At 38.2% G+C, this 25,050-nt stretch overlaps 1 protein-coding gene across 14 annotated transcripts in view; it reads left to right on the forward strand.

Moving 5' to 3' along the window:
* TMEM135 (transmembrane protein 135) overlaps positions 1–25,050 on the forward strand; it is a 271,979-nt gene that overhangs the window by 234,126 nt on the left and 12,803 nt on the right. For all 14 annotated transcript variants that reach the window (XM_031460511.2, XM_031460510.2, XM_031460513.2 and 11 more), the window contains 4 exons: positions 16,100–16,141; positions 19,190–19,336; positions 21,665–21,734; positions 24,773–24,940. In XM_031460511.2, coding sequence (XP_031316371.1) covers positions 16,100–16,141; positions 19,190–19,336; positions 21,665–21,734; positions 24,773–24,940 — 427 coding nt within the window. The remainder of the gene's footprint in view (positions 1–16,099; positions 16,142–19,189; positions 19,337–21,664; positions 21,735–24,772; positions 24,941–25,050) is intronic.

Genomic DNA, 25,050 nt, shown 5'->3' on the forward strand with positions numbered 1-25,050 from the left:
AACTTAACAAATAGCCAATACCTGTCTTGTTCCAGGTCTTGCTCTTGGTGGATGGTTGTATGTTACCTCATTTTAGTTATTTCCACCCCTTTATTATAGAGGAAGAAACTGAGGACCAGGCATATTAACTGACTTGCTTTTAGTTTATTCAGGTCCATCCTTCTTGTTTATCTGCATTTCTCCCCCTAGATCCTGTTTGGTAAATACTATTTCCTTTCGGCATTTGAGTTCTGTGCTAACGGTGTATATAGAGTTGGTCTTCAGTGTACTAGCAAAAGTGAGTGAAACTTGAGGTGCTTTGTGTGTGTGTGTGTGTGTGTGTGTGTGTGTGTGTGTGTGTGTGTGTGTGTAGGGAGGTAATTAGGTTTATTTCTTTATTCTTGGAGGAGGTACTGGGGATTGAACCCAGGAACTCATGCATGCTAAGTAATGGCTCTATCACTTGAGCTATACCTTCCCAGGAAACCTGAGTGGTTTTAAACAAGGATACCAGATAGGAGATTTATGAGCTGGATTTTGTGCTGTTTGGGGAAATATAGGTCTCCAGACCAGTCTTTAGAGTGGGTGGAATGGGGTGGTGGCAGTAATTCAGGAAGCCTTCCCCTCCCAAGCTAGAAATGTCAACAGAACTTTCAAGTCTGAAAGCTGCTGAACACTGAAAATGAAACCCTTCTCAAGGTCTGATTTGCTTTCCCACATTCCCTTAGGGCTCGACTTGCACTGTTCTGCCAGCTACTCCCTTTCCTGGTAGGCGGAGCGAAAATGGTAATTGTAAATCTGTGAGTGATGCTGCAGCCTTCAGGGCTAAATCCAGACTTATTTGAAATGTCTCTGCAAATGTGGCTCCTGCCAGTCTCTGCCTGCTTCCCTCAATGCTCTCCTCCCTGTCTGCACTTCTCTGCTTATTAGCATCACAGTGCCCTGCCCCAGCCTGGCCTTCCTCAGCTTCCACCAGCACATTCCTACCTTCTGACTGTCTGGCTTTTTTAGGAAGGCCCAGATATGCTAATAACCTTGTCTTGTGGCAAATACTCTATACTGACTTTAGTATAGAATTAGCAGCAGGAGTGAATGAACTCTTGGGAAGTAAATACCATATTTTCAACTCCATGTCCTCATATTAAAGGAGGCTAGACAAGATATTAATAAAATTTGATTTGTTAGTGTACCGGTTTCGGAAGAAATCTTTTTCCCTTCAGGAATTCTAAGAGGCATCTGTTGTATTTCTAGAGGAAATCATCTTTAACCTCTCCTTCATTTTTTGTTTTATTTAAATGAATGAATATTTGAGAAGCCCTTCTCTCCATGTTCAGGCCCCTACAATTTTTCTACTTAAAAAAGTGTTAAGTGTTGCTATTACATTGGGTAATTTTATTTCAGACTAAGTACAAGAATGTTATTTTCTTCTGTCCTGCCCTATGGCACTCTCTCCTCTTTAGCCTCTTAGAATTTTGCCTCTGAAGCTTGACTCTCTTTCCTTTTTTCTAAAAAAATGAGATGCAGAACAAGGCATGGCTTGAAGTCAGAAGTAAATTCCTGTACTTAAGCGCTAGCAACCGTTACAGGCGCCTTGAGGCCAAAGCCTGCCTGTCAGCCACTTGGCTGTTGGGTGACCGTATGTTCTAGGAAAGGGCACTGGACTAATGCGAAGAATGTTGAGTTCTGATACACTGTTGCCAAAAAAAAAAAAAAAATCGCTCTGTGTATAAAGAGTTTGGCAGGATACTGAAAACCTAAAATAGAGCCCACACATACAAACTTGTTGGAAGACAAAATACATTTTTCATCAAGTTAGAGTCTCAGTGAGAAAACTCAAGCTAGTTTAGATTTTAAAGTTTTTCCCCCACTGCCAAGCTCCACAGGGACCCTAATTATGCAGCACTGAAAAGAAGATTATTTTCTGCCTTTTTAAATAATATTACTGCTTTTGACTCGGCAGCATTTCAGTTTACATGTACCAAGAAAAATATAAAATTACAAGGGATGGACACTAGCTAGGATGGTATTTAAGGAGAGAATTAATGTGTAATTAGAACTACTTAGATGTGCACATTCATCAGTTTTGTGCATCTTTAAAAAATAATATGTATAATCTAAAAGCGTATATAATTTTGTTAGTGTCTTTAATATATTTTTAAACATTTCTGATGTAGGCCTATTAAATATTCTAAATTATTTTCTTACTAAACCTTAGGTCATATATGCATGAAATATTCTAAGATAGTTTCCTATGAAATACTGCACAAGTATGTTCCACTTTTCAGAACAGGTAAAACAAGACTAAGTTGCAGAGTCAGCGTGTGACAAATGCAGATGGTAGTAAACAGCACACTCTAAATTCAGCAGAACTCAGTTATTTGCTATGCTTGATTCAGCAGAATCAGATACTTCTCACATACAGAAGTTATTATTGACTAATACAGATAAGCTACCTTGAAGGTGAAAATACAATTTTGAACATTTGAGTATTTAGTTTGTTCACTTGTATTAGAAGTTATTTTACTTTGGGTAGACTGTTGATTGTACAATATTTTTTCTACTTAGAACATATAAAAAAGATATCTTCGGTGGCCCCTAGAATTGAATGTTTCAATCCATCCCATATAAATTTAATATGGATTCAAATATATTTAAATTTGAGGCCTCGAATCAGATTGAGACTGTATCAAGTTTGAGTAAATAATAAAAATCTGTAGATAATATTTTGCATCAGAATTTTTAATTTGTGCAGAAGCTTAAGGATCTTTCCATTTCATCTTTTCATTTTATGTTTGGAGAAATTAAGGACCAGAAACATAAGTTCCTTTTTAAGGTCTTGTAACTGTTTAGTGAAAGGGTCAGAATTAAAATTGAGATTCTCACACTCTGCCTTACCGTGATCAGTGACGGAGTCTAAAATGGGCGAACACTCACCACAAGGGAGAGAATTAACCTCTCAGTGTATCAGGGCATGTGTATCTACTGGCCTGTTTGTGGATGAGCAGTCATTTCTGTTGAAACTCATGATAACCTTAAGACCAAAATTCATGATAACCTTGAGACTGTTCTAAGTCATTCATGTTGTTGGCTCTGATAAAATAAATGGAATGTTGCTCAAGTAGGAGTAGCTGTTTTCTTTCTCGTGCATTTCAAAATTATCAGTGCCACATGATCGATATCTAAGAAATACCTTCCAGATGGCTTTGTTTTTGTTTACTGAACTCTCCTGCAGTGGACTTCTTTGGAAGAATATGGGCCATATAGTTTTGAATAACCTTTAATTCCTCCCTACTCCTCACTTAGGCTGGTCAGATAGGGTTTTGTTTTTGTTTTCAAGATAAGCATGACTGCTTGCATATAAATCCATTGTCACATTTTATGTGTATATTCAAAAAACGTTAATTTTCCAAACTGATGAATTAAAACCTTTTTATTCTCATTTTCTACCTTGGTAGAATTTCACTTTTAATAAAGCTTGAGGGAAAACAGAACATCTTTTTCCAAAGTTTCTCAAAAATGTCAGGTTATTCCTGTAACTGTCCCCTAATCTTTCCTCCCCTGCTCAACTCTCCCGTGAAAAGATCCACAGAGGTGGAGTTGTAAGGCAGGTAAGATTTCCCATGAGATCCTCATCCAAGGGACTGGGAATCAGGAATCAGGAACCTGCTCTCCCCCACACCTTCCCCTCCCTGAATCTTTTTGGGTCGTCTTTTCTGTCTTTACCACTTACTTCTTCCCTGGGGCTGATTTGCCAGTTTTGTCATTTTTAAGTGATAATGCAAAGGATTATAAATCCTATGTTCTGTGAGTAGTTTTGAGATTTTTATAACTCTTTGATTACAAATACTTAATCCTGTGATGAGCTAGCCATCGGGTAGAATGCTCAAACCCTCACTTTCCCCAGCTCCTCCCAGAAGGAAGCCAGCCAAACCCTAAGGCAGCAACAATGTATCGAGCACCTTCTCTGTTTCAGACTGTGTATTATGTCCTTTAATTTTCACAACAGTCTCTTGTGGTAAGTAAGATTATCTGATTTTATATTTGGATAAACTGAAGGTCTGTGAGATCAAGTAACTTAACCATTACTCCTGAAAGTCCTCTTGTGCTCTTTTGCAGTAAGTCTTCACCCTGCCTCCCACCCCGGTACCAGGGGAATGCCGATCTGCTTTCTGTCACTGCAGAGTAGATTTGTTTTAGAATTCCATATAAATGGAATCCTGCACCATGTGCTCTTTTTCCTTTCTCAGCATTTTTTGGAAATTCATCCAGTTTGTTGAGAATATCAAGTTTTGTTTCTCTATTGCTGAGTAGTATTTCCTCGTATACTACAATTTCTTTACGCATTCACATGTCGATGGACTCATATCTAGTTCAGGTCAGTTTTCTATTGGTCAGTTTATGTTACATGTACTGTTTTCCTCAATTTGTAAATAATGGTGTGCTAACGTGATTATGTCTGTTTGTATCTTTGGAGAGAGGGCTGTCATGTTGGACCTTTTAGATAATGTTGTTAATTTCATGACAGACGCCGCCTGTACTTCCTCTTGCGCTTTGTGGCTGTTTCACTTCCCGGTTTAAGCCTGTGAGCCTTGTGTGGGTAGGGACTATTCTGTCGCCGTTACAGTCCCAGTGCTAAGGACAGAAACTGCCATAGCTTCATCCTGGTAGTTGCGTTTGTTGTAGCAGAAGCAGTAGTAACAGGTGACATTTACTGAGCATTAAGTATAATAATCATATAAGGTTGGTGCTATTATTTGCATTTTATAGTTGGAGAAACACAGAATTTAAACAACTTGCTACTCTGGCTCTGTAGCCCTCCCTTTTAACTCTGCCGCCTCGGTACTTAATAACTGTTTGTGGAACAAATGGACGAATGTGTAAATGAATAACCATTGCTTCATAGTCTCTAGATACGGTGTTAATGACACAAAAGTGAATAACTACTCTGTCCGATACGCCTTGTGGATAGTCTGGCTTTTCACCATTCCTCTGTTCCCATGATAAATAAGTTATGAGACTGTGTTAGCTGTGCACACACACAGCAAATCTACAGCTGCATTATGGTTGCTGGAAATGAGGTTGCTCTCTGTGGCAGAGACAATCTGGATGAATTCCTGATTGGAAAGTGACAGGCAAGAAATAGATTTTAATTATGTTAAAGCACTGAGATTTTTTGGCTTTTTAAAAATTACAACAGCTAGCGTTAACCTAAATTTTATAGTATCATTAAGTTTGATATTTTATGTCTTCATTTAGTTGTGGTTTTGAAGGGTTATTTTTAAACCAATTTGTTAATCTATCAAAATGTATTAAAAATCTGTCATAAAATGGATGTGTAGTTTATTATTGTAAAACAAAATGAAGACAGTATAAGTTATTAGATTGCTTTTCATTATTTGTTGCTTTCAACAGAATTCAGTTTGTAAGTTGACATTTAAAGAGTTTAAACAAATATTAGTAAGTGAAAGGATAGTTTAAAAAAAAAAACATGAGATGGGATTCAGTAGGAGGTCATGAAAGCTACACTTGGAATATCTTGACTAGACACGAATTTGGTCACATCCTTCTCCCGGGGCAGGGTGCCTTTTGCCATATAAGTAAAGTTCAAACCCATTTTGGACATGGTCTGGCCTGTGCCATCTTTCTCTCCTCTGCTTCCTTATCTCCCTATGCCAGTCACATTAACCCTCTTCAGTTCCCAGAGTACCCTGTGTTCTCTCTCCTCTCCGCCCTGTGTATATTGTCCCTCTCTGCTTTCTGCCTCCTCTTCTTCCTTTAGGTACCACGTTAAATATCCTGTCTTTCTGGATAGCCGTCCACGACCAAGTGAGGGGTAGGCACCCTCCTTCGTGCTCCTTTAACACTGTGGGCTTTGTACTGAAGTGCTTTCCATAACGTAGTAGCACTTTTCACTTACACGTACATCCCGCTCAATTGTGAGCTCCGGAGAACACGGACACTGGCCATGCCCAGCCCTTGGCAACCTGCCGGTACACGGTCGACTCATAGTAAATATCTAACTGCGTGAATGAGTGAGTGAATGGTGAGTGAGTGTGAATAACGCCCTGGCCTACAAACTTTATGGTCTCACCTCTTACTCAGTTGCAGTTCCTAATACAGTGCAAACGTGCCTGTAGCAGCATTCGCGTTCCTGCCTTTGGGACTTGACAGTTTTATATTACAGTCATTGTTGTATTTAATTTGGGGTATTAAAAAGTAGCTCCTCATTCAGGAAAGATTGGAGACCCCAACTTAGACTCCAATTTATGCATATTTATGTCTACATGTAAAAATTCATACCAATTATCAGTGAAAAAAACTAGTAAAAACTTACAGTAAGTATAAACACTGGGAGTTGTTAGTAAGCAATGGGGTAGCTCATTTAAAAATAAACATTTTTTTCAGAAACTAAGTATTTTTGAAAAGTGTAGAATTGCTGTTAAAAAAAAGAATCCAAGAAACATGGTGCTCAGTTAGAAATATAATTAACTATAAAATACAGTGTTTTTAGTTACTGCACAGATAAAAACTTCTGTCTTTCAACATGTATTTATTGAGTGACCTAGACGCTATGCATTGATGTGAGCACTTGGGATACATAACTGAACAATGTGAGATTCCTGAATCCTTTGGGAATTAGGGGAAAAAAAGGCGCTCAGAACACACACACGCGCGTGCGCGCTTGTGCATATGTGTAAAATACTGAGATGTTGTAGACAGGCTTACTTCTGTAATCAGTAACATAAAGATTGATGTAACAATGATCATACTTGAAGTGAAGTATGAAATTGAAGTATAAATTGAAATGATTGTGAAAACGACTAAATGATGGTAGAATTTGGGAGAAAAAGGGAATTGTGCCATGAATTTTCTTAAATACAATAAACAAATGCAGTTGATCTTCAATAGAAAAATGCTCGGCCTGCGCTGGTCGGCCATGTTACTGCTCAGGCACCCCTGTTGTCTCTCCCTGGGGAAGCGGGGTGCTCCCTGCCCGATTAACGTCAGGCCTGGCCATAGGTTTGCTTTGGGTAATGAAACACGAGTGAAAATGATTTATGTTTACTTTGGGGCAGAAGCATTGAGTCAGCACACAGTGTCCTGAATTCCCTTCTTTCCTCTGCTTTGACAGTCAGCAGATCAGATTAGATGCTTCTCCATCACCCCGAGGTCCGAAAGAAAGACGACAGGTAGCTGAGCCTCAGCCAAGCCTTGTTTGACACGCAGCATGAGCAAGAGATAAACTTGCGTTATTGAAACCATTGAAATTTTATTACTGGAACATAAGCTAGCCCAGTGGTTCTCAAACTTGAGCATGCACTGGAGTCACGTGGAGATTTTGTTAAAATGAAGATTGTACCAACTGTTGGGCCTCACTCTTGGAGTTTCTGACTTCAGTCGGTTTGGGGTGGGGACCAAAATTTTTATTTCTAACAAGTTATTACCGTCTGACACTGATGCTTTTTCAGGAGGTTCACACTTCAGGGACCTCTGACCTAACCTTTCCTGACTGATACAGTCTGTTAACTTCTATTTCTAGGTACCTTAAGCACACAGTAAATGATATAATAACAAGATGCAGAATAGTTCCCAGACTCATTATTAAAGAAGTAAACTCTATAAACTGCTCCTTTGGTTTCTGGGACATGGACACACAAAATGCCATAAGAAACCCTAAATTTGGTGGAGTGGATTAGATAACTATGGAAATTAGTATCACATTAGCCAGAGCCAAATGAAAACTGCCCAAAATATACAAAGAGCAAAGGGAGTTTGAGAGAGAAACAGTCACATCTAATTGTGGGAGAAAATTGCCACTCCTGATGGACTTGGTAGGAATTCTCTTGAAAAAGGAGGGGGATGACGAGAGATTGCATATGGAAGGACCACGGAGACCAAAGTGAGAGATGAGAACATGTGCATTGTGTCTGAGAGTAACTTCTACAGTTTGTTACTGAGAGGCAGGTAAGGGAGAAGAGAACGTGTGAATTTCTTTTAGAAGTCCAATTTCTTTCTTGGTATATAATATAAACACAGTAAAGCTTCCAGTCCTGTTTTTTGTTCTCATGTCTAAGATTGAGGTGCTTTTGGAATTTAAGTTGCTATAGGTCGCAAATTAATACCAAAGGTAGGCCTTATGACTGTCCAGGAAATTTTGGAGAGACTGATGTAAAAAAAAAAAAAAAAAGCTATTGTGCAGAAAAGGTGTATAAGAGAGTCAGCGTGGAGTCCTGCCCAAAGTCGGGCCAGTCACGTTTAGGTAGGAAGATGTGCAGAAAAGAGGAATCAGAGATTGGTTCCTTTAAAACTGTCCCTGCTCTCGGTCCCTTGTAAAACCTTTGCGTATTCTTATTTGGAAGAGAATTGCTCTCTCCCTTCATTCAGAGGGTTGGTGATTTCTCTTCTGCAGCCCGAAACCCCCATCTTCCCTGTAGTATTTCTTCTCACAGTGAGACCTGCAGGCACAGAGAGTTCGTTGATTGGGATGTAAAGTGATTTTGTTATTGTGTGAGGATGTCTTGGACCAAACTCTGGGGGCAGAAGACTTAATCTCCCTGGACCTCGGTTTCTTAATCTGTAAAATATAATTCTCTCAGGTTACTTTAGCGCCAGTATTTCATTTTTCTAATACTGTTTATAGTCCAGCAAAATTTCAGTATGTTAACTTGCCCAATTTCTGTCATATGTAACACAAAGTTTTATAATCTTTGAGATAAATGAAGCAAGCTGGAGTTTTTAAAGGAAGGTTTTTCTTTTGAGGATTACAGAGTATCTTAACTATAGTTACAGAAGCTTCCAAAATACTGTTTTTGCTCCATTACCTGGAGATGCGTATTTTATTTATTTCCCTTTCTAAATTTGAACTTTGATATTAAATAAGCATAACTTTATGAAAAAGTATAGCCTAATCTTAGTTTCAAATAGCTGCTCATTTTGTTCAGTGTGAAAAACAATTACTGTATTATTTTAGTTAACATAGATACCAACATGCATTTGAAAATAAGTTAGTGTTGATTCAAAGATTATATATAATTGAAAACACTTATTTTCATCTTTGTCCACAACCTTTATAGGAGGTGGAAAAAATGAAAATACTTGCCAGTCTTGAGGTCTTTAAAAAAGAGATTGGTTCAGTATTCCAGTTATATTTTGTTTAATGTAAACAGTTTTTGTCCACAGTAATGCCATGCTTCTAAGAGACTTTCTAAGTCTTTTTGGGGGGAGGTGGTTTATATAAACTACCATTCTGATCTTAAATTTGGTTTTTGCCTATAGTTAATTTCAAGTGTAAACACATGCCATGTCCTCAAGACCTGCACACAGGTTAGGTCCAGAGGAACTCAGCTCTGCTCCTTTTACATGTGTCTTACAGTTCGACTAGTATTGCTACTACTAGTCCATTTTGAGAGGGAAATTCATCCTAATTAACATTTCTTTTAGAAACAGTCTGAAGGTGATTCTTGGTTTCTTCGCAATTGAAGCCAGCTTGGAGCATGACCTTCTTAGTTTGGATTTTAAAGCAAAAACAGTTCCAGTCTCTCCCACGTTTAAGGAGAAATCTGATTCTATTGGAGCTGTTACTGTAAGACTGAATCCAAATGTTTCCAATTTATGCTTAGGACACACCAGAAGAAAGTGCACAACAGTCACCTGGGGACTTACAATCACACTTGATTACCCGTAACTGCTGCCGGTGCCAACAGCTTCCCTTAGGTTCTTGTGAACAAAGCTGAGCACCAGTGTTCCATTTTGTATGAAATAAATGTACTGTAAAATATTTACCAGAGTCAAAAATAGTATTTTTAATGCACTGGGAGAATTCACTATTTAAAGGAATCTAATTGAAAGTTATTTGGAAGGTATATATGTTTGTGAAGCAAACAAAATAATCTTCGCCAAATTCCTTCATTGTTGGTGTTCCAACTTCAGATGTTTGTATGTGAGATTTCTTAAAGTAGGAACATAATAGTTATTTTGTTTTCTCTTATTAAGTGCCATGTGCAGGCTGACACCGAACTCTATTTTAACTCTATTCAAACAATACTAGACTTAAGAAGAAAAACCTGTTGTGTGTATGTAAACAATGTAATGTTTTTTAATTGTACATCACAGACTTTAAATAGTAAATCGAAATGATTGATTTAACCCATTGACGTATACATATGAGATTAGACAATGAAGATTTTTTTTCTAAACATCAGTAAGTCTGGAAGTCCATGTCAGTCTTTTCTGATATTTTTATGATGAACAGGTGTCAAAATCTAGAGTTGTTGGTCAAGCTACAGTTACTAAATTATAAGTGAGTACTAAGGTGAGCATCTATACTTGAAAATGGGTTAGTAAAATTAATTAGAAAAAGTGGGGTTTTTTAATGTGGGATTTGAAAAACAAAATAAGAAAAATTTAACTTAAAAACTATATAAAATTATACAAATTTTCTTTATAATGAAGACAACAACTGTGAAACAAATTCAGGGCATTTAAATAGGCGTTCAGTGTTTTTTTTTTAATTTTCAAATTTAACTTTCATATTCACTCCAAATGTATTTATGTTTTTAGTAACAATGATAATTAGATAATTAGATGAATAAAAATTTTAAAGATTCAGCCACTGTCTTTAACTGTTCATAATTAGTTCATGTCACTCTTTTCACACTTCCAGTATGCTGATCTTTAAGCATTTTCTGTATTAAATAACTTTCTTCACATAATAATGTAACTTTTATCTTTGATACTGAGTCACTTAGGTGATTATGAAATAATCTATAGAATAGAATATTTTAAGAATTATTGGTGTGCATGACTATTTTAAATCCAATTTATCTTTTTTTTGGCCAATTTTTTTTGGCATTTTTAATTGTGCTGTACAGATGGTTCCTGACTTATGTTTCAACTTAAAAATTTTCAATTTTATGACGGTGTCAAAGCAATGCACTGAGTGTAAGTATTCAGCAGAAACCATACTTTGAATTTTGAATTTGGATCTTCTCCTAAGCTAGCAGTGTTGGGCACGATACCCCGGTGATGCTGGGAGCAGCACTGAGCCGCAGCTCCCGGTCAGCATGCGAATCAAGAGGGTGGACAACTGATGCCCACGCAGCTGCGCTGCACCCAGACAGCCATTCTCATTTCACGCTCAGTACGGTGTTCAACACGTTACATGAGACATTCAACGCTTTATTACAAAATGGGCTTTGTGTTAGATGAGTTCCCCCAACTATAGGCTAAGTGTTCTGAGTACATATAAGGTAGGCTAGGCTCAGCTCAGCTAAGCTACCTGGTTGGTGTTAAATGCATTTTTGACTTGGTATTTTCAGTTGAAGATGGTTCATCTTCATCCATCATAGGTGGAGGAAGATCCATACTACTTTTCGCAAATCAAATCATGTAAGACAGGTGACGTAGAATGCAGGACTGAAGAAAGTTGAAGCCGAACTCAGAAAGTACAAAGTAACTGAGCCTCTTAGAAAGCACCAGTGATTCGGGACATTGTGTGTTAGAACTCTTAGTCAAAGCAACAAATTTCTTCTATACAGCACAGGGAACTATATTCAGTATCTTTATACAAAAATTCATTTTATTTTCCATTATTATTTCAAATAATAGCACTAAGTAAAATGTTAACAAAGTAAGTGATGAAATTTCAGAATTAGAAATCATTTCGTGAGCCAATTAGGGAAGTCATTTACTCCCAGGCTTTTTTGTAATGGATAGTAAAATTGACTCCTAAAATTAAGTGATTTGCTCCAGGTTGTAGAGGAGTCACGACTAGCATTCTGTATCATTGCTCATGTCAGGAGTTTTCCCACCACAGCATGTAGTGCTTTAGAAGTATTTAAAAGGAAAATTTATAAAGAACATCTTTTATATCATTGTATTTACCAAATAAGTGGAAACTGAGTAGACAAAAATTTTCAGCGGTGAAAATACTTGTCATTGTTTTCAGCTTATTAGAGAACATATAATAGAACAGTATATTTGTATCATCAACTTTATGTCGGTGCCCAATAGTATTCTTAGATTTCATAGCTCTGGAATGATAGGACAGGAAACATCACCTATCATTAAGTCTCATATTATGATATTTAATTGGGGGAACTTAATACAGTTTATCTAAGGTAGTAATATTTAGAATACCTGTAAATGTGTTTTTAAGGGAAAATATGCAACAAAACATTTGATACAGAAATATGATTAAAGAACTACAAATTCTTCCAGAAATGGTTTACTGGCGACATCTGCTGGTAGAATGTTGTAATTAAGATAAAACTATCTCAAGGAAGTAATTTCACGGAAATTAAGCATGAGACAAAGAATCTTTGTGAGCAAAATTGTTTCTTTTTTTATCATTAACGTTTCTAAATAAAAAAATTATCTTTGTGAGTTCCATTCCATTGGCATTTGACTAAGAGTATTATTCTAATAAGAATAACATTAAACTCCTTTATACTTTCTTGTATATATAGTATGTCATTCCAACCTGATCCTCTCTCTTAGTTGTGTATCAGCTAAATTGTTTGATACAATGCTGCAAATTCTTTTTCCTCCTCGTCTCTGGCTTTGTTTTGTATCACCCGTAGCACAGGATCTTGCAGACGCAGAGATATAGTAACTGTGGATTGAGTCATGCTAGTTATATCATTTGCATAGACTAACTTAAATAGAAAAGTCTAAGTATACGTAAGTTAAATGCATTTTCTCTTTTATGTGCACTCAAAAGTAAAAATAAGGCTTTATATTAGAGAATTTTGTTAGAAATTAATTTTTGTTTTTCCTTTATAGAAGAGATTTTCTGCACTATAAATTATGGAGGAATAAAAAAATCCTCAGTCCTTTATACTTATTTCCTCAATGACTGTATCTGGTCCTGTGGATTTAAGTACGTAAATGAATGAGACCTCTTCCTTGAACCCAAACCTGAATAGCCAACTGCTTGATTCCTTAATGTTTCCATTTATATCTGTCCTGCACCTCAAACTTAATATGCCCCAAACAAAACTTTGATGCTCTCCTCAGACCTGTTGCTTCCATAGTCTTCCTCACTTCAGTAAAAGAATATTTTATCCTTCCATTTTGTGAAACCAAAAATCTTTTAATAATTTGTAAATTCTCTCTTGTACCCCGCATTCAAACCATCAAGAAATTCCACCAACTCTGCTTTTGAAGTACATTCAGAATCTTACCACTTTTCTCCCCCTCTACCACTATGATCTGGTCCAGCCACAGTCATCTTTCTCCTCCTAATTAGCCTCCTTGCTTCTAACTTTGCCCCTCTGTGGTCTCTTCTCCAACCAGTGGCCAAAGTGATTATCCTAGAATTTAAGATGGATCTTGTCGCTCCTCTGCCGAGAACCTTCCAAAGCCTTTACCTCGCCCAGAGGGCCTGCAGGAGCTGCAGACCGCGCCCGCCCCTCCGCTGTCTCTGCCCTCATTTCCTACCATCACTTCTGCCCCGTCCTGCTCCAGCTGCAGGAATCTACTTGCTGTTCTCCTTACATGCCACGCAGACTCCTTATCATGGGCTTTGTACTTGCCCTTCCTTCACACTGAAATGCCCTTCCCTCAATTCAGTCAGGTTTCTGATAAATTACCAAGTTCCACCTTCTCAGAGAGGTCCTTCCTGACCACGCTGTTTTGTTTTTTGTTTAAAAAAAAAAAAAAAAAAAAGAGGCCCAACTCGGTCACTGTTTCTCCCCTTATCCTGCTTTGCTTTTTGCCATAGCAGTTACCACCACATGCATACTTCCCTTTTTCATCCTGCCTGTCCCTCACCAGGACTGTCAGCGGTATGAAAGCGGGGGTTCTGTACTGTCCACGGTTACGTCCTTAGAACCTAAACCAGTGCTTACACGTACACATAGTAGGCACTCAGTCAATATTTGTTGAATAAATCAGTGAGCCTTAATACATGAATGGAGACTGTGATTTGATTTATGTTATAATAACCGAATCCATCAAATAGTGAGGCACCTTTTAATGGAATCTGTTTTGTATAAATCTTCATGTTCAATGCCATACTTTTTACATTTTACAATGGTGTTTCATAGTTAGGCTGAGACTCAGATAATACTCTTAGTGTCAAAATTACTATTTTAAAGATTCTTTTTATGGCAATAATTACTTTTTTGTCCTTTTGACATGGACATCTGACCCCCAATTACATGACCAGACCTTACACACATGAATGGAGGGAAGAACAGCCCCTTTTGAACCGGTGCTAAGACTTTATCAATATGAAGTGCTTCCCACAGGGTTCTCCTGAAAGGACCAACTTCAATCAGAATGAAATTGCAAATTCATTTGCAGACGCCCTTTTATATTTGAAAGCTATTTTTTGATGTTTGGTCTGCAATTAGATTTATTGTTTAAGGTCACAAATAGGCAATCCTGACTAGACCAAGTTGTCAGAATCCTTTATCTCTTCAGCGTTGCACAAAGATAAATGGCTGTCTTGTAACAATAACACGCCAAAGCCAAAATTTGTTCCCAGTTGTACATAATCTTTTAATCAATCTGCTGCTTTCTGTTTTCCAGTCAATAGACTCCCAGCCTGCCCCCTCACCACCCCACCTATGTAGAAGTTAGCCAATTATGGGTTTTAAATTACTGAGAAACACTTTCTTCAGATGGAAAAAGATAAGTTTAAGAATTTTAATGCTATAATTTTCCCATGTACATTTTTAGCTTAGCATATGAATTATTTTGTCTTTACCCTCATTCTGCACAGGGTAGATAATTATGTCGTATGTTAGCTACATTCTCTGGTTACATTCTCACTGTTAACATGACCACAAAGTAGATTATGTTGCTTAATTGGAATGAATTCTTAAGTGTTTTAAAACATCTCAGTGAACATAGATTAAGTTTTTTCCTGAGATTCTGTATGTCCTCTGATAAAAATGTATGTTTAAACGTTTTAAGATAAATTCCTTACATTTTTGTGCATTTCCTTTGTGACCTTTCATTTAAAAGGCATACAGAAAGAACTGCCCAGTTAGATTTAAGGCTGTACTTTTTATTAAGAATATCCAGTGTCTAATATTAACATATGTTAGAGCATCATTGTATCACCCATCTTTATAGTTTCTCCAATGGATTTTGATGCTAGATACACAGAGATTTTTCTTTGTAACTTGATTATACCTATAGGTCAGGCCATTAAGACCAGTATAGTAATGCCTCCCACTTTAAAATCTTGTTTAAACACGTTCTGCAGATGTGAGACTCCTCCCAGCCCACCCCCACCCTTAATTGCCACATAGTTTCAGTCTTCCCCAAGTAAAATGAATACACTATTTTAGGAGGAGGTATAAGAGAAAACTATGACTTTTAAGTCAGGTGAAGTCCCCCACCCCCTGCCAAATTCTGACTGCTGTTTGTTTTGTGACCCCTGGGAAGTTGCTGCATTTTGGGGGCCTCTGCACAGCTATGGAACAGAGAAACGCCTATTCATAGAGCTGTGATACAGTTGAATGAGATAACACATAAAACGGGCGCAGACAGTGCCAGCAGGAGTAAGCGCCGGTTAACATTTGGACCCTCTCTTTGTGGCCCCCACCCCTTCCTCACGCTACATCATCTGTTCTGACTGAGCTTACTCGCAAGTTAAAACTGGTGAACTAAACTTGAAGCCTTTTTGTGCTTGCCAGCTCTGCGTTGCTCTGCGTTCACTGAATTAATAAGTAGGGAGCAGTCAGGACCTTGAATTGACCTGTGCATAATACCCAGCAGGTGTATGTGGCCTTTTTCTTCACAACAAATTGCTCCCCCAGGGATTGGCTAGAATGAAGAATAGTCCACTCCCAGCCTTCGTGTTAAGTCCACATGAAGCCCTTAGAAGATTTACTTTAGGTGTCTCTTCAACCTGTAAATCTGAGAATTGAGCCTTGAATTATGTTAAGATGCCACAGGGAGGCATCCCCGTTTTAATCATTCTGTGTAAGGTGGGTTGCTTCATTATTTGCTGTTTGTTTGATGATTTGTACTGCTCAGGTCAGTGTCTTTTTAAAAGAGTTTCACCTTAAAAAAATCATTTTCAGGAAAAAATTTTAATAGCTGTTTAATATACTACTTTATATCTCAAAACGTGTTATTTCACCATTGTAAATTTTTGTTTCAGGTGCAAAGATGGTTTGAAAGGATTTACGTTCTCTGCACTTAGGTAAGTAGTGTGTTTTATTTACCTTTATGTTAAGAGAATTAACAGTCAACTTTTAAAAGTGATACCATAATTATAAAAAATATTTGCTGACTCCATTTTTAATCAGAAAGTAATTTTAAAAATCACAAATGTGGCTTCGTGGACATTTCATTAACAGAGTAATTTGTTGGTTTTTTTCCCCTAAAAATCAAGTCAGTCAACCACATTTTCGAGGCCTCTTGTGTGCCTTAAACCGTGGAGTGTCAAAGAATTACCAGAACTCTGTTCAAGGAGCTTGGGGAGACAAAACTACACAGGAACAATCACTGGAAAACTCAGTACTGAACTGTGTGGTACCAGACTATGTGCAGGGCTCATGCGTCATCAGACACATGGATTATCAGCTTCAATAGTCACTGGCGTCTTCTTCTGACCTCATAGCCCATCTCTTACCACAGTCATTGTCACACAGTCAATGCTGCAGACATGTTGGTTAGCATTGTACTTTATAGTTCTCCAAGCATTTTCACATACATTAGACAATTAAATTTTCTATATTACTGAATAGAATGTTTTTGGTTGTGGAAACTTTGTGGTAAATAGGAACTAAATCATAATGCACAGTAATTTCTTCATGTCATATTTTTCATTAAAAGGTCATGAAACTTACTGGAAAATAGCTTTTTGTTGTTATTGTGTTAGCTCCAAAGGATTCTGTGTTAAACTGACAGTTGGTAACAAAATCAAAAGTTGGTTTTCCAGCAGAGAGGATACAGCTCGGTGGTAGAGCACGTGCCTAGCATGCACAAGGTCCTGGGTTCAATCCCCATTGTCCCCATTAAAATTAATAAGTTTTAAAAACCTAATTACCTCCCCCACCCCAGAACAAACAAAAAAGTTGGTTTTCCTAGAGAGAAAACTCTGCCATTGTCCCTGTATCTTTCCTTAGATGCCCAGAATCCTTGCAAAAACTCAAAATGTGTCAGATATTTCTGTGTGTTTTCTTCAAATCCACTTATAATTAAGGGCTGATTTGGACTATTTGAGCTTAACATTTTCTCTATGTTCTAGGAAAATATTCTGGAAAAGTTAATTCTTGCTAGTTCTGCAAGGTAATAGTGGAAGTTATGGGAATAGAAAGAGTCACAGCCAGAACCATGGGCGAAGAGTCAGTGCAGGCGTCTGAAGGGAGCCTGAGCCCGAGTTGTCATAGTTTAAAACACAGAAGCGTGCAGAGCTCGGTGATGAAGACCCTAGGCGTTAGAGTCAGACAGCTCTGGGTTCAAATAATTACTGGTATTTTTGATTGTGGACAAGCTGTTTTTTTCATGCTAACGCTCATGGAAATTATGGTGCCTACTTCATAGTGTTGCTATGATGGGTAAATTGATTTAATATTTTTAAAAGGCTCAGTACTGTGCCTGTCATGTAGTAAAAGCTCAGAAAATGCCAGCTATTACTGTATTCATTTGATGTGTATTAACTAAGTATTTACTGTGTGCCAGACTCTATGCAGGGCACTGGGATGTAACAGCAGAGAAGGTAAGCGTTGTCTCACAGATCCCACAGTTTAGTGAGGAAAGGAAACTACTAAAAAGCTGCTTCCCGTCCTAGGGGTCCACTGGGCTGAGAGTACAGAAGAAGGACGGCCCAGTCTCTCTAGCTTGGGGCAGGGACAGCTTCTCCGAGGAAGTGAGCTGTAATCTGAGTGGCCAGTCCTGGCTAAAATAGCAACAGTTTCTGAAATGTAGGAGAGGTGTTAATTCTGTCTGTTCCAGCATACTTTTGTCCTGTTTGTTAAGAGCAGTAATGCGCATCTTCGACTCTTCATTCACACCCACGATTAAGAACCAGATTCCTTTGGACTAGCAGTTACCAAGGAGGCACTGCTGCCACCTGGCGACAGTCAGTCTCATTGCACACCCCTTACAGTTTGATAAACTAGATGTGTTTGGTACCAAGTTTATCCAAACGAGATGGGCTGTACTTGTTCATAGTAACAGTTTTTCTTTCTCTTTTATGAGTACTTTTAATTTTCTTACTGTTTGTCATAGTTCCCATGTTCCAGAATTTTAGTGTAGTATTACTGATCTCCCGTTTTATCTGTGTTTTGTGATATTTTCTGAAGGTTCAGCAGGTAGAGTTGCTTAAGGAAAGTTTAGCTATTCTTTATAAGAACAATAACTCTTACAGTAAAGGTGCAAACAGCAAAAATGAGAGCTCTGTTGAAGGAGACTGACTGTTGGTAATGTTTTCTTTGTATTGTCTTTGGAAAAATATAGTCCAGCTTTGATGAGACAGGAATGGTGTCTTCTCCGGATACTAGATTTTTCCGCATTGAAATAAGATTTAGAATAACATCAAACTTGAGATTTTCTTTTCTTTCTTTCTTTTTTTTAATGCAGGTCCTGAGAATTGAACCCGGGACCTCATGCACGTGCTCTAGCATTGAGCTATAGCCACCTCTCCCCCAAATTTAAGATTTTCTAATGAAGTAATGTGAGGAGGACACACGAAATCTTGACCACTTTCTGACTCTCATTCTTCGGTTCCGTCTATTTCTTATGTGCATACAGATGACCTGCATTGCAGCTGTTTTATGACTCAAAATGACATTAGATATAAATTTAGAGTAAAAAATGAGAAATGCATTCAATTGTAATATTAGTAAAATTTGGAGAAAAAATAGAATTTTTTTGTCATTAACTAGTAGATCCAAGTTAATAGTTCATCTGCTTTCTTGTTTGAAAAAACTTTAAGGAGTGTAAAAGAAAGAAAGTACCCTATGTTAAAAGGGTGCTGCATTAAAGTGCTATGCTGTATTTTAGTTGGTAAATTTGATTTTAAGATACCTGCATTGTTAAAGAAGTGGTGATTAACATTTTCTATTCAGACTCCAGAAGCCCATTTTTTTAAAGGATGATTAGACTTTATATAAATTATGGAAAGTATTATTTAAAATGATAAGGTACTGTCCAAAATGTATTTGTATGTAAACAAAATCAGTTTATTTTCTCATTGATTTTTTTTTAAGGTGAAAAATGCCTCTCATTGTGCTCCTTTCTTTAGGTTCATTGTAGGGAAGGAAGAAATTCCCACACATTCTTATTCACCAGAGGCAGCATATGCAAAAGTGGAACAAAAGACAGAGAAACATGAGGAAAAACCAAGAAGAATGAATATAATCACTCTAGTCAGGAAGCTTGTGGATTCAATGTGAGTTCTTTATCTTGACATTTTAGCACATTTTGTCACTGTTTTATATGTCTTTGTACCATGCCAAGATATTTTTGGTTTCTTTTCAGGTAATATATATATATATATATTTTTTTTTTACCAGAAACTGCATAGAGTCTTATAAAAAGGCACATGATGGCAAGTGAATGTTATGTGTTATTTCTGGCAGGACTAAAGGCCATTATATGCCTTTAAAATAGATTTACATGAGATCGAAATACTTTTGTATTTCAAACTGAGCAGAGTGGCAGGAGGCTAGAATGGGGAGCTTCTGGAAACAGATTAATATGTACTAACCGAATGTGTCAGGTGTGGAAAGGAGAGAGAAAAGTTCCGAGAGAGATTCCAGAAGATATAGGAATAATGAGTAAACCTCAAGTAAAGGGCATTTTGCAAGAGGGGAAATGTTTAGGGCTTTGGAAATAAGAAATCTTTATTTGCATCTTATACAAAGAAGTCTAGATATGGATAAGTCTTCATTTGTATTTCAAGTGCAGATGTTTAAGAAGATAAACTTAATGGTTTAAGACTAGAATATCAGACAATAAAAATAATCTTGGAGTGCTTTATAGAGTGTGGAATGAGTAGGCAATACAGAAAGTTAGGGGACCACCTACAGGAAGCTGATGGCCTTTAGGAAGACTGTGTTGACTCATTTTGCCCCTCCTGGCTTTGTGACTTTGAGCAAGTGATTTAACCACTGTATCCCAAAGTCCTCACTGGTTAACTGGGGTTAACATTCTCTAAGGAGTGTTGTGTGCAGTAAATGAAATAACATAAGAGTTGCCTCATATACATGAGCACAGAGTAGGCGCTCAAACTTTTTACTGAATGTAAAGACTTTGTCTTCATTTTAGCACACAACACAGAAGGTAAGAGGAAAGAAGGGATCGTAGACGGCAGGACGAATTGTGGTAGTGAATTTACTGAGCAGGTGCAGAACAGTTCCGTGCTACCTTAGTGGAGGAGAGGGACGGGGTCTTGCTGGCGGGCATCATGTCAGCAAGGGTCACAGGGGGATGCAGAGAATGCATGATGTAGGGGAGTGAAGCCTTGGGTATCAGAGCTGACGAGGTCATGGCAGAACGTGTCAGAGTAGCCTCAGTGGGCGCAGTAGCAATGTAGCAACGGCTGAGAAGTGTCTTTGAAGAGGACACTTAGAAGTGTGAAGAGTGACGGTTTACACAAGGCGTCCTTCTCTGATTCACCACTTTTCAGGCCCCTAGCTTTAATCACTCAGCAACTTCACATGACCAGATATGTCATATCATTCTAACGACGTAAGGACCATGGTCAGGGTGAAGTATTGCCGTCACCGCTGACTAGAAAAAGCCGCCGATATACTCCAGCTGCCGTGCAGAACTGCAGATTTCGGGGAAAGGTCTTGATAATCAATTTGCAAATGGAATTAGAGAGATGTGGAGCCAGACTATCACTCTACAAGTTACTGTTCTAAACAGGAAAGAGTTAATGTGTTCCGACCATGAAGATAATGAATTAACCACTGTCTGAAAGGGTTACAAAGGGTGCTGATTTTGGAACATGCACTCTTCAAAGGCAAAGGGGGAGAGCTAAAACCACATTAGATGTTCTGCTTACTTGTTTACGCCCAGAGTGAATAAACAGTCCTGGAGTCAACATACCAAATAATTAACATAAGTGTGTCTTGAACAGTAGTCCTTCCAGCAGAAGTGTTTATTAAATATCAGAGGACTAGGCGGTCTACAGTTAAATCGCAAATATGCTACTTTTGAATTCCCACATGATCTATTTTTATATTTATTTTAAAAACTGGATTTTATATTCTAATACTATATCATGTTTCTTTCCCATATGTTTTCTCTCAAATATAATTAAGTATAAATTCCTGTAACCTGAGCACATTCTCATTATGATTTCTGCTCAAGTACTGACTTCATGGATAATTTATGACTGTTATACACTACAATAAGCGATTTAAAGCTTTCAAAAGATCTGGCATGTATAGAGATAACATGTACATACTTTTCATATTTAGTCACAAATATTTACCAGTATGGTTTTTCTGTTCCACATTCAAATATTTTGACTGCAGTCGCATATTTTATACACTGTGTCAAATGGGGAGCAGCAAAGGACAAAAAAATCTGTTATCTTTGCCTCTGTACGTCCTGAGAAATCAAAAGATGCACACGATTAAGAAAAGTTGATTAACGTTTTCTCCTTCTTTGGTTAGAAAGTTTTAAGTAGATCAACGCACACACGCGCACACACACACACACGCACACACACATTTTAATTATGTTAGTTTTTTTGGTTTCATTTCAGATGTAAGCATGGACCAAGGCATAGATGTTGCAAACACTATGAGGATAACTGCATCTCTTACTGCATTAAAGTAAGTATATAAAATCTACTTTAATAACCACAGAGAGTGTGTATAGAAAGAACTTATTTATTAAAATGTAATTTCAAAGTAAATGGAAGAGCTGACAGTAATTGCTGTCATTCCTTGCATGTGACTTGAAGACATTTGTGAGAAACAGGAAACGGTTCAGCCTTCAGTATTCACTTACCAGATCCTTAGTTAGATAATTTTAAAATTGGCTTATTAGTGTAAAACTTACAAAGTAGAAGAGAGAGTGAAGCAACGACAACGACAGAAAAGTCAAGTCATTAAAATGAGTACCGTGCAGTGTATCCTCATTAGACGTCTTAGGAGAAGGCCCCGGGCCGTGCCGTGGGCTGGTGGGTGAGCGGGCACGCACACACACTGTGCGCAGTCTGGGACAGTGGCATTTGGTTTTGGACTTGTAGAGCTGTTACATTTTTTTTAAGGCATGGTGGTAACTGGAGCATGTCCACAGTTGTTCTACATTAAGAAAGTTAGTTATGCCCCCGGCATAAATTCCCTGCTCCCTAATATACCAGAGTGCCAGTGCGGCCCAGTGTACTCCACCCACCCCCACGCCCTGCCTGCCACCCCCCACCTCCCAGTCCCCCCCACTCCCCCGGCAAGGACATTATTTTCATTGCCGTCAGTCTGGCACAGGTGGCACCACCTGCTACAAGGTCTTTAGTTTTGGATGGCGCTCTAACAATCCTCATGCTTTAGAAAATTTATGCTCCTCCTCCCAGCATCTGATCCCCACTCCACTGACGGTGAGAAGAGCAGAGCTGTACAGCACCCCGGTGCCAGCCTCCTGATGGGCACTCTCGGGGGGACGGACTGTTCGCACGTGTGCCGAGGAACACGAATGCCTGGGGCCCAGTGTTGATGGTGGCTGTCACCCAAGTCAACACTTACCTTTCGGGGTCCCAAAGACGGGACCCAGGGGTAGAGGGTTTTTTCTTAGTTGTGCAGAACTTTCTGATACACTCCTTCCAATTAAAAAAGAAAAAAGAAAAAAAGAGAAAAGTAGTAGCAGCCTCAAGCCCGCCAGCTCCCGGAGGGTCGCCATTCCCTCCACTGGACAGAGTTCTAGCGCAAGGGATGCTTCAGGCAGGAACTGAGAAAAGTGTTCTGATTACATCAGGAATTTGAGAAATTTGGGGGAGAGGGAAGGTGATACTTTGCTAAAAATTAGACAAGTTAGAATTACTGAGCAATGAAAAAATAGTCATTCTTTCAAATGTTTGCCAGTACTGTAAACTTGCTAATTTATGTACAGTTCTGTGTCCATGGATGTAAAATTATTTGAAGAGCTGTGGGTGAGGAATGTACGTCACAAATACAGTAAAATATTTTGACAGTGCACCTCATTATTCCATAGATGCAGTTACACTCCATGTTAAATCACATCCCTGAGTCAACATTCAGATGAATTGCCTTCCCAGTGACTCACTGTACTGCATTCGCACTAACTTTTTGTTGGTACCAGCCAATCTCTGTTTTGGCTTTGTCTTTTGATCCAAGCTGTCTGAAGTGTTTTCCCGTTCTCGCTCCTCTTCTGTGTCTATTTAAATGCCACATCCTCAGTAGCCTTCCCTTACCGCTCTGATACAGATTTCCCTGTTAATTTGTCTCCCAGTGCCCTGATTAATTCCTTCACAATGCTCATTATAACCTGTAATTATTTTCTGTTTGTTTGATTACTTATTTTGTCTTCCTCCAATGAGCATGGACGCTCCATGAAGGCAAGAACTTTGTATCCGCTTCACTACTCTTTCCCCTGCGTCCAGGGTAATGTTTGGCACATATGAGGCATTTGGCACAGCATGAGATGACTGAACATGAATGTGATCTCTGAATCCTTAGATTAATATTATAAGGCTGTCAATGACAAGAAAGACGTTTGTCCACTTCATGCATTAAACAAACACTCAGCGGTTTCAGTTCAGCAAATGCATGGCGATTCATACTAGTTGATTAGACTATTTAATTTCCATGTTTTAACCAGGTATTAGGTCATTTCAGGTTAATTAATGAATGTTTCTTCATAGGAATTCAGTTTTTTTCTAAGAAAGAAGGCTACTGTCCAGAAGATACAACCTGACCTTTGGAAGTTAGCAGCACACATTGCTCAGAATGTGGACCTTTCCCCATTCCGGTGGGGGTAACAGAGGAGGGGGTCGGAGGCCAGCAGAACAGCGTATTGGTTGGATCATGTATATTCTTTTTGACAATATTTTGTTTCAGGATAACTGGAATTTTTCAGTCTCTTGGTTTTAAGTGAGATCAAACTTCATTTTCCTAAATACTGAAACGAAATTGACCGACACCTGTCATCCTCTCCCTTCCCCTTTGCACTATACATGGTTGCAGGTGATGCGGAGAAAAATGGACAGCAAATGTGGATTTGTGGCAGACTTGCTTTTCCAAGTTTTGTTCAGTTTACCTTAAGGCTACCGTTCCCTCAAGATACTTTAGCCTGACACATTAAGCAAAGAAAGAAAAATCCAGATAGAATTATTTCTCTTCTTGGGAAACTCTCTAAACCTGATTGTTTAAAAAGATACCAAAGATCTAAACAAATAACACAAATTAATTTTTCTGTCAGAAGAATCCCTTTTCAAAGTAATGATTAAGAAAAATTTTCCAGAGCATTTGTTTCTGTTAACTGTTTTTTTGGAATTTCAGTCCTTTTGTTTCTAAAACTCAGTTGTGGTTTATTTAGGATTTATAAATCCTGGTTATTGTCAACGTAATGTCAAGAAGTGGAAGTTTGGTGCATAGACAGGCTTGGCCAGTGCTTGGGAAACAAAGTTTTTGTAAATCAAAGAAAGTATATTCACTGCAAGATTTAGATTTCACCCTTATTTTTGAGGCAATTGTTTTAAAATTGACATTTCAGGACTTAATTTTGAAAATGGCTGCAATATAAACTTGCCTTAATTATTTATTTAGTGCTGTTTTGATTCTGCGACAGTAAAATTCATATCTATCACACTCCACAATTTGGTTGTAAGTCAGCATTTCCTCCCAATTTTCCCCAGGGCTTCATCAGAATGTTCAGTGTGGGATACCTGATCCAGTGCTGCCTCCGCATCCCCTCCGCCTTCAGGCACCTGTTTACACAGCCATCCCGGCTGCTCTCTCTCTTCTACAATAAAGAAAACTTCCAGCTTGGAGCTTTTCTGGGCTCTTTCGTTAGTATATACAAGGTAAGGCTTTCAGAACAGGGCAGAGAAGGGGGAAAGAAAGAACACGGCTTTTGTTCAAATAACTCATGTATCATTTTTTTCAATGCTTCTTTTTGTAGGACTTGTAAATA

Source organism: Camelus dromedarius, chromosome 12 (assembly GCF_036321535.1).
Source record: "Camelus dromedarius isolate mCamDro1 chromosome 12, mCamDro1.pat, whole genome shotgun sequence".
Lineage (NCBI taxonomy): Eukaryota > Metazoa > Chordata > Mammalia > Artiodactyla > Camelidae > Camelus > Camelus dromedarius.